This window comes from Mercenaria mercenaria, chromosome 17 (genome assembly GCF_021730395.1).
Source record: "Mercenaria mercenaria strain notata chromosome 17, MADL_Memer_1, whole genome shotgun sequence".
NCBI lineage: Eukaryota > Metazoa > Mollusca > Bivalvia > Venerida > Veneridae > Mercenaria > Mercenaria mercenaria.
Window position 1 is genome coordinate 63,187,082 of NC_069377.1, and position 10,320 is coordinate 63,197,401.

General features: G+C 34.0%; 1 protein-coding gene across 1 annotated transcript in view; it reads right to left on the bottom strand.

Moving 5' to 3' along the window:
• Positions 1-804, bottom strand: part of LOC123536140 (insulin-like growth factor-binding protein complex acid labile subunit) — a 46,403-nt gene extending 45,599 nt beyond the window's left edge. Inside the window, exon 1 of the mRNA XM_045318980.2 lies at positions 80-804. Within this exon, the coding sequence (XP_045174915.2) occupies positions 80-335 (256 nt within the window). The 5' untranslated portion in view covers positions 336-804. The remainder of the gene's footprint in view (positions 1-79) is intronic.
• Positions 805-10,320: the final 9,516 nt, after the last annotated feature.

Sequence of the window (10,320 nt, forward strand, 5' to 3'; positions counted from 1 at the left end):
TTGTTTTTTTTGTTGTTTTTTGTATAATTTGTATTTTCTTATTCCCTTTCATCATACATTTCACAAATAATTATGTTACCTTTAAACGTATTTTGTACACCGTGCATGCGTCTCATAGATAACCATCGTTCTGCCATATCCCTGTAACTGAGATGACTAAGGGCAATACATCTGCACTGTAATGGGCAGTCATTTTGGGCCTGGCCCATTTCACCTCTAGGTCCGTGTCCCGCGTGCCGCACGGGCTCACTATGGCGGTAATAACGCACGCCATTCACTCCAATATTAAACAGAAGCACGATAATTAACACTAAATATTTCGCACACATTCTCATTTTTACTATCTTAATTTCGAAAATGGCTACATAACTGTTTCGCTTTATTTATATTTTTCAATCACGAAATATTAAACCATAATCATATAAAATAAATTATTTTCTTTCAGCTCTATAACACTCCCAGCCTATTTGCTTTTAATTTTGCTGAAATAAAAAGCACACCAGTTTGTAAATATACAAGCAAATTTCTATTAAACTCTCATGAAAGAAATTATCCCGAATCTGCAAGACGTGCTGTATCCTTAGTTAATTCCAAGTTACAGTGTTTTAATTATCCACCAGTTACATATACAGCTCTCTACTAGAAAACCAGAGAGAGAAAAAAAAGCAGCCGCCAACTGTTACATAGCGAAACCAGATTTTTGGATGAGTTTTACATTTTTTCTCACCAGTGGTTAAATATCTCCGGCTGTGACGAGCACCAAAGCGTATCAAACTAGTGTCAGCCGCAGCAACTTTAAACACAAGATCATCGCTTTGAACAATTACTTAAACATCGATAATAATTGGATTTATGTTAGATGTGGTTAATTGGTATACTTCAGAAAATGGAATTTAAAGACATCATAACCATCAGACGAACTATTTATATCAAATATAATTATGTGAAATGGTATATACCAGTACAAGTGAATGTAGTTTTGATGGTTACAAAGAATATAAGGAGGCCATTTTATCATGAAAAGGTTAAAAAGTTTAAAATGACCAACTAGTTATAACTATGTATATCACTTCGTACGTATCTAAAAATGCTGAAGGCGAATATGCCATCACGGCGAAAGTACTGAAGCTTAAAGGCAATATTACCAGTAATGGACCAAGGAGGTTTTATTTGGTCACTTTTTTACATACTAATTGCTATAGCAGTTGCAAAACAGCCTAGCTTGAACGCACCACAGATGATGCAATCGCGCTGTTAAACTGATAAATTTAAATTTAAAAGTAAAATAATGAAACTGACTCCAAATCAACTCCGCAAATCAAGCCTCCCACAGTAGTCCAGCAGAAATGATAAAACAGCAAAATCAGTACCATGCTTCCGTGCCACGAACAGCGTTCATCTACCTGCAAGACCTAGATAAAACAAGCACTGGAGAATACAATAAATGTGTTTTAAACAGAACCCAGTTTTAACAAAGGTCTGCACACATCGCTACATTTACCCTGCACACCGAATTAATTTTATGATAATCAAGGCCTGTTTTACTGTAAGAGTTTTCCATAAAGAAACCGTCTGTGGTTCCCACTTGCATATTTTCGGCGAGCAATGTCTAGTTTTTGCACCGTACATCTATTACAGGTAATTTACTAATTGCTTCTTATATTTACATCATTCCTGTAGGAATGTTAGTAAACCAACATAAAACCTAAGTATAAACTGGCGCCAAAAGACAAACACGCTTATCTTCCACTTGTTCCTTGTCGACGAGAAATGTTTAGGTCTGGTTCAGAGTAGAAGTAGAAAAGTCAATTAAATTTCGAAAAAGAAGTAAAAAATCCGTGTATATGTTCATGGGTCATAATACTTTTGTTTGTAATTTGGTTGCCACATTTTATGTTACGGACATACAATATACTGATTTCTTGTTATACATATTTTCTCATATATTTGTCAAATGTTTAATATAGTAGAAAGTACCACCGAATCCATTGTTTTCTTACCTTCTTTTATGACTCTTTAATTAAACTGTATTAGTTTATGCGCAGCATTGAAAGCCGAATTTTTCTAAACAAGTAGTTATGCATAAACCATCTATTTGGACAGCTGCTTTTTTCTGTTTCCAACATATTTAAAGACTTATGGAACTTTAGAAAAGATAATATTTCGAACAAAAATGCTAATACTACTTTCCGTCACGATGATGACTCTTATTTTCAATTTAAATGTTTTTGTATCAGTACAGTCAATTATAAATTCATAAAGTCTATTGTTACAATATCTTCTCATATAAATCACCTGTTCATATAGTTTGTGCTTTTGGCCGGCGTATGTTTTAACCTAGGTTTCAATCATGGTTTGCCGACTTATAGTCAAAACTGGCGGAAAACTCTTTGAAATTCATTTATTTTTTCATGTGATAAAAGATTTATGGAATGTTTTGCACGTCAATAAGTGTATACTGGTTCCACATTTTTGTTCGGAAGTAAATAGAGACTGCACGCACACACGTAAAACTGCTAACCTAAAAATCATAAAGTTTAAACAAATTTACATAGAAACATTTTATTGTTAGAATTGTTCTTTTTCAGCAAACAACATTTCTTTGTAAGGCTGTGTCACTCTAAACTGACTGTATTCCTGAGACTAATGCATTCAATTAGCGCCCTGTCTCAGATTCATGTTTAAAAAGCAAACCATTCCGTGGGAAAACAGATCAAATTTTAACCACAATAGCTGAAAAATATGTTAGACAAATTGACCATCGAGTTTCTCTGTATTAGCTTTCACGCTATCTGTATCGGTTTTCATGTTTTCTGTCTCGTATCGTCTAAGATCTCGTATCAGATCTTGAATTGTTTTGTTTGTCAGTTTAGATCGCCTTATTGCTTTCACACTGCACGTGTTACTGCTGGGTGGAACAGGTCAGTCAGTAAATGTGATTTCTTCAAAATATGTGTAATTTTTCAGCTTACGAACTAAATTCACTAGAGATGAAAAATAATTCTATTTAAAATTTCATTAATGATGAACGAGCTTTACGAGTTACACTATTTTGTTTGTAGTAAGAGCTATACATTTATTATTTGCATTAAAACGATTGTTAAAATGCTATCAATATACACATGAAAAATGACGAAAAATATTTAATTGGGATGTATTTGAAGTACGCGATTTCATATTATTATTTAAAGGAGGTTTTTTCGAATCAATTAAGATGTTTTCCATTATTTTAATATTTCAGTCAGCGTCATAAAGGCTTCATTGCAATTATTTAAACTGGCTGGTGCTGCCGTTGCTACTGCTGCCAATAATGTCGCTGCTGCTGCGGATGATGAAGAGGAGGAGGAGGACTATTATCATTATCATTATTGCTTATTATTATTATTATTATTATTGTTATTATTATTATTATTATTATTATTATATAAAATGTGCAAACTCATATCATTATGATGAACATTTATATATACTCATTATTCTATCAATTTTATTATCATTAATGCGAATCTAAGTGTGATGTCTACTTAAACTTAGTTGAACAGAACAAAATATCAAAGCCAACACGTGGTCATTTAAGAGAAAATATATCATATTGGTCACAATTCTTTTGAAAGAAATAAAAGCATTATTATATTACAAACTTTTTTTCAACCAATTAACAGGACAATCCCCTCCTGATGCATATCCATCCATGTCTAGATGCCCATGATATAGGTGAGTTCTCTTATAAACAATTTTATCACTCCTTATAAAATGTCAAAGGCTAATCAGCCGACGAAGAAACCGTAGCAATGACAACATTAAATTTGCTATGACGAATAGATTTGAGTCAAAATTCCGGACATCTTAAATCCATTATCGTAATTATATACTGTGGCGTATATTCATTGTATTAATCAAGAAGGCTAACAACGTCATTTTTTCAATGATGGCGGACATTTCGGAAGATAAGAAGTAAGTATCTAGCATAATTGCACAGTAAAGTCAGATTCTCATTGTAATTTAAATGACCTGTTAACTGATTTCCTATATTTATGACATCTTATTAAAACTACAGATATATACATGCTAAATAAACGACATTTGAATACGTTTAACACACCTAGGGATGGGACATTATAGAATAAGATATTGTTGGTACTTTCGTGCACATCATTTCATATGGTGGTAAAAGCCGTACAAATATACTCCTAAAGCAGAAGCTATGTTGCCGTGGCAATACAAGATTAGATCTCAACATAGAAGCGACTCAACTTCAATAAATTGGTAGTTTGCTCTGGCTTTGATTGTCTCCCGTAACAACCGTTACAACGGCCGATGTTTACATCATGTTTTATATTTCAGTGTTTAACAGTTATCAATATGCTTGGGGTGTTTTATTTCTTTTAATCAAACTCAATCAAACATAATCTGCTTTTTTAGTTCAGTAGTATATAGGGTTGAGATACGGATTTGAAAGACGGATTTGTTCACAATTGTTTAAACACTGATGCAATCATGATAATTTTAAAGTGAATGAATAAAGCAGTTCGGAAATGTCGCCCGCTTCTAATAGATTTGATTCTGAAAGTGGATTTGATCATTTATACATGCAACATTGAAAGGTATATTAACCGCCCCTCCTTCCACTGTTTAGCTACCTGAAAGGTATATTTTGTTTGTCATCCATTGATATCCTTAGTGAAATGCAACCTCAAATACAGAGGTGTTCTTTTTAACTGAATCCAAAGCAACCAGCCCTCAAGCTACCCCAGCTGCCCCAACCTCAAGCCTTAGGGAATAAAATGTTATAAAGCGTTATATGCCAAAACGTTCGCAAAAAAAAAACAGTTGTAAGTAAAGTGTTTCTTAACAACATATCACACTACACGTATCTGGATTATATATTTGATATGTTGCGTTTAAGCTGCTCCTACATCCTCGACAGCTACAGTTAAACAAAAGTATCCCTTTTGCATTTTTATTAACATCGATTTATTACAATGATATTATTTATACGAGAGGTGGTATGGATTTTAGTATTGTGCACTTCCCTCGTTTATGTGGGAATGTTAAGAGGTGGAGGCAGGTTTGGCAATACATATATTTTACCCCCGACTTTTGGCCATGAGTCTAGATCATCATCATGGACATTTTGTCTACTATATTTTGGCTAAGGGGTGTCCGTGGCTGAGTGGTTACGGTCGTTGACATTGAATTATTTACTCTTTCACGCTGCGGTGTCTTCCTCCACCATGAAAAGCTAGAAAATCCTCATATGCCGTACAAATATGTCGGCGTAATTAGTGTTTTATAGTTCCACTTAGTAAGGTTACTACCCATCTGATTTGAAACACACTGCATGTTTACTCTTTAAATCGGACGCTACGCTGACCTTTTGACTGGGTTTGAACTGCTTTGTTTTGATAATTATGTCCTGTAGAGATTCACCTGGTGGGATTACTTTTATTTACACCGTCCTGTAACTTTTGAACATGTTGGTGATAAAGAGTGAAATCTGGTGCATCCTACAAATGTTTTAAAGTCCCCAGTGGTGTTTTTGCCATTGACTGTTCTATGCGATTCCCCACTGATTCCTTCATTTGCTTCTATTGGCTTAGTTCTATGCGATTCCCCACTGTATTCCTTCATTTGCTTCTATTGGCTTAGTTCTATGCGATTCCCCACTGTATTCCTTCATTTGCTTCTATTGACTTTGTTGTCTGTAAGTTTTACTTTGTATATTTATTTTTGGGAATATGTTAAAATGTACACATCATTACATATACTGTTGTGGAGTTTCGATTTGGTGGTACAGCGCTAATTTGTCCTGTTTTAATATTTATTCTGCCTATATAGCAAAATGCATAAGCATAATCTATAATGTCCTTGCCATGCAGTGATCACTTTAAACAATATTTGTTTTGCTAATTAGCTCTGTGATTCATACAATTAAGATAAGTACACACAAACATGTATCTTTCCAGCCTATCATCTATGACTAATTCAACGTGTGTTCTTGTATATCGGTGAAATCGTTATTTGTTCGTATGTATACTTAAGTTAACATTTCATCTTATAGTCTATATTTTACTTTGTCTACGTTTTACGTGTATTTGGCTATTGTTCACACATACAATGTACGTGCATACATAAACTGCTGTAAGACTTTGTGCTGAGAGGCTGTATTCTTGGAAATTGGCAATATCTATGGTTTTAGGTTGAAACCGCGAATCGGTTGAGCTTTATAACTACCGTATTCTGGAGCTTGCAAGAATATCATACTGGCAGTTTTCACTGAAGGCAGATTAATCCGCCGTCCGAAAAACATAAATGCTTTTACCCATTTTTCAGGCTAATCGACAGATATTTGTTACTGATATAAACTGTTCTCTGAACATTGTTCTACAGTCTTTGGTATTTTCATACACATGTAAATATAAAAAGGTTAAAGAATACGTCATTTCACATGAGAAAATATGTTTTTATGTCTGTTGACCAATCATGGCTAATTTGAAAAGTGAAGGTGCATTCCTTTAAAACATTTCAGAAAACCCCGGATGGGACCGAAGCGCATGGAAACATGCCGATAAAAATAGTTCGAAACGTATTATAAAGATTTCTCTTATTTAGCCTTAATATTACATATTGTGGTCTTCCTCCACCATCAAAGCTGGAAAGTCGCCGTATGACCTATAAGCGTGTCGGTGCGACGTTAAACCCAACAAAATGAATAAATAAATGTATAGACATGCGATTCTCCCTACCTGTCCCTGGCTTTATACAAAACTGTTTGATATTTCGTCTAAAAATAGATTTGATATTTTTGAATTACTTCCCTTTATTCATAAACTTTCCTTATTTTTTAGAGCTTTTATAATGATAGGTTCATGTTATTTATTTCCTATATTTAAAGGGAAAGGCAATGTTGTTTTGATGTTACTTCTATCTGCTGGGTGATTTGCAGCTATATAAGTACAATATATATCTTCTAAAAAAACAGAGAAGAGATCCGTGTTCCTAATTGTCAAAACATTATATATTTAGCTTTACAGTAACAAGATTTTCATGTGCATAGTTCTTTTTTTATCTGAAAACTGTACGGAAGTCGAAGCAGCAAGATTTTTGGGTAGATAGATCTAGTTTGGTGTATCCCACTAACTTCTACTGTTGTTTGAGCAGGCTCGGTCGTTTGTAGAAACTGTTTTAAGGTAGCGGAGTTTAAAGGAAACAGCCCATGAATTAAAGAAGTGGAGTAGCAACACTAATGTAAGTCGTGACATCAATGCATTGTATTTCTAGGGTCGGCTAAACTATAAGTTGAGTTTGCAGAAATGTTTGAATCATATAACTCGTTGCTCCAAGAATTTGGAAGGTTGGTGGTATATGTGATTCGGTTGAAATTTTGAAAAACAATTAGATTTTTCTATTCTACTCGATACTTTCCACCTAGCTAGATAGAGCTACTTGTAAAATTATATCTTCTAGCTTCTAGTTAATAATAAGAGAAGGGATCCATGATAAGTAGCCTTATTTATTTGATACATAACGAATTGTCAAGAAAACATTCACTCAGATATGTACAATAGACTGGTGAGCATGTAAAATATTAAATATTTGGTAGTATTGATTACGTCAAGAATATATATTATTTGTTGTGAACAACTTTTGCTTGATGTAGCCCGCTGCCAACTGTAGATTTGTTCGTAAGTTTGCGAAACGCTATAACATACTGTAATCCAACGACCAACACGCAGAGGTACATCATAGATGGTATACATGTATAGCTTTTGAATACTGAACCATTCTAGAACAGTCCTGGGTATTATGAATATTTCCCATTTATATACCAGCCCTGTTAGAACAGTTGATAATCCTCGTTTAATTTACCGAGTAAGCCTCACAATTTAGCGATTGTAGAAAAAAACTTGAAACCTGGCAAACATTGATATTCTTGGGAGTTGAGCAAATTTATTATCTTGGAGTTGAACTTTTTGAGATCTGATTACTTGGAGAATGAACTTGGAGTTGAACTTTTGAGGCGTTGAATTCTTGGAGTTGAACTTTTCTGGGTGTTGTGGCTGCAGTAAGTGCATTCTGGTACTGTAGTGCATTGCATGTAGTCGTGTGATTCTACGGTATTATTTTCAAATCCTTCTAATTTACACTTGATAATCCTTTTGATTTACTGATTTATCACCACAATTAAGCAATTCTTGGAAATATGTTTTAATTTACAATTGTAGAAAAAAAACTTGACACATAGCCCCTGGTGAGCGGCCCTTTTGTTTGATATATCTTTCTTAAATGATGAGCGCAGTTTGGGAGCGTCGGGAGCGCATTTATGTACACCATGGTTTTGTAGTTACTGTTGAATAAAATTATAAAATAAACATGGTTTGGAAAACATCGTCTGCTACTGATTAAGTCATACCTAGGCTAGTCCGTCATCTGTGCCATTGTCTAGGGTGCATTGACCTACCCTCCATTGTTTTCATTGTTCAGGGTGCACAGACCTTGACCTACCCTCTATTGTTCTCATTGAAATATAATCTTCATGTTGTCTGCCCAGATTCCAGATCGATATCGGGGAGATATTATACTACTTTATTACATCTTAAACCTAGCTCTTTGTGTAGAAAAAAGATCTGAAGAGATGCACATGACTACTTATGGGGTTGACCATAATACAGTGAAACCATGGTCACGTAACTGACACACGTGATGAAAACGCTAATATTGCATAGACAGACATCAGGAAATACCTACTTTCACTTTCATTTTACCAAACAGCTTCGACTCACTTTATAATAATCAGCAGACATTCCTCTTTACAATCAAGCATCAATGAGATTTATATTTTGCATGAAAATGGCATTTACTATGCGGGAAAATTGCACTATATATTGATATGGACTACATTCGAGTAGCATATCCGGCGAATAGCTACATCCATGCATTTAATACCTGCTCTTGTGACATTAAAGGCTACATACACACTTCTTACCAGAAAAACATGTAATTCTTCAGATTATAATTTTGTTAACAGCATATTGAAAGGTTTCAACCTTTCTGTGCTTTCAGCACTTTGATTTGTCCTTGTTTTCACGCTGACTAATTCAATAGCTGATTAGATCCATTTTAGAGGCACATGCCATTTTTGAACAACGATATACATTTTATTTCAATAAGACGCATTGTTTTGTGTTTAAAAAGTGCTATGTTTACATTGCTGTGTCACAAATATATTTTAAGAATGCAGACGCAAAACGAAAAAAAAAACGGGTTGAAAGTAAAATTATTAAAGCCTTCAAAGAATTTTGATAGGTTGAATTGGGTGAAACGGAGTCACCGAGGGAGTTAAATGAACGAAAACTCGCTAACTATGTAAAATAAGTCTTACTTTGGACTTCAGCACTTTAAATAAACCCCATATTTTAAGCCAAAGCTTCTAAAACGCTGTATACTATATTTATGTGCATCATATTAAGTATTTCCGCAATTGTTATCATCTAATAGTCATCATATATTTCGTTCTACTATTACTTCAATTGTAAAATCTGATATGAAAACACTGAGCACTAAACGTCTTCTTGTTTTTAAAGAAAAAAATCATTTCGGGTCGGTTAAGCAGATAGCAAAACAGTCTAAAATATATGTGTACGTTTGAAGTTTTGTCTTCAAAACAATAAAATAGTTTATAATATAGTTTTTCAGTTAATACAAAGAGCTATAAAAATAAATGTATTTTATACTTCTTTGGTTAATATTTGAAATGTTCGAGCGAAAGATATTTGGTAATTTTACGATAAAATATTAAATTATTTTACCAAACAATAGTATGTGTAAAATTTTGTATAACTAGTTGTTGAAAAGAAATGAAAAGGAAAATTGGATTCAAACTATCTTTAACTTTTTCTAATCTTTGGTTGCGCGTTTTGTAAAAATATTGCATCTTGGTTACTTCAATTTTACAACGAAGAAAGCGAATGTCATTTTTGTATGTGTAGCTCACCTTTAAAATGAAACAAAGGTTTAGAATAATAATGACACGATGAACCTATTATCATTTCAGACTGTGATACAACCATGATGTCTGCATGTGTTCTATAACATTCGTTTTCTTGGATTCCTTCTCTTGTACAAGAACGTATGGAGGTATCTGGCAAGAGGGATAAATCGTCCCTATCATCTTCTGTTACACTTTCCTCGACCGAAGCTTTCGAATTTTACTGTGATCCTTGTGACCATGAAGGCGACCATGTGGAGGCCAAATGATACTGTAAAAACTGCTACGAGTTCCTCTGTGCACCTTGTGCCAAAGGCCATCGTAAAGCCACG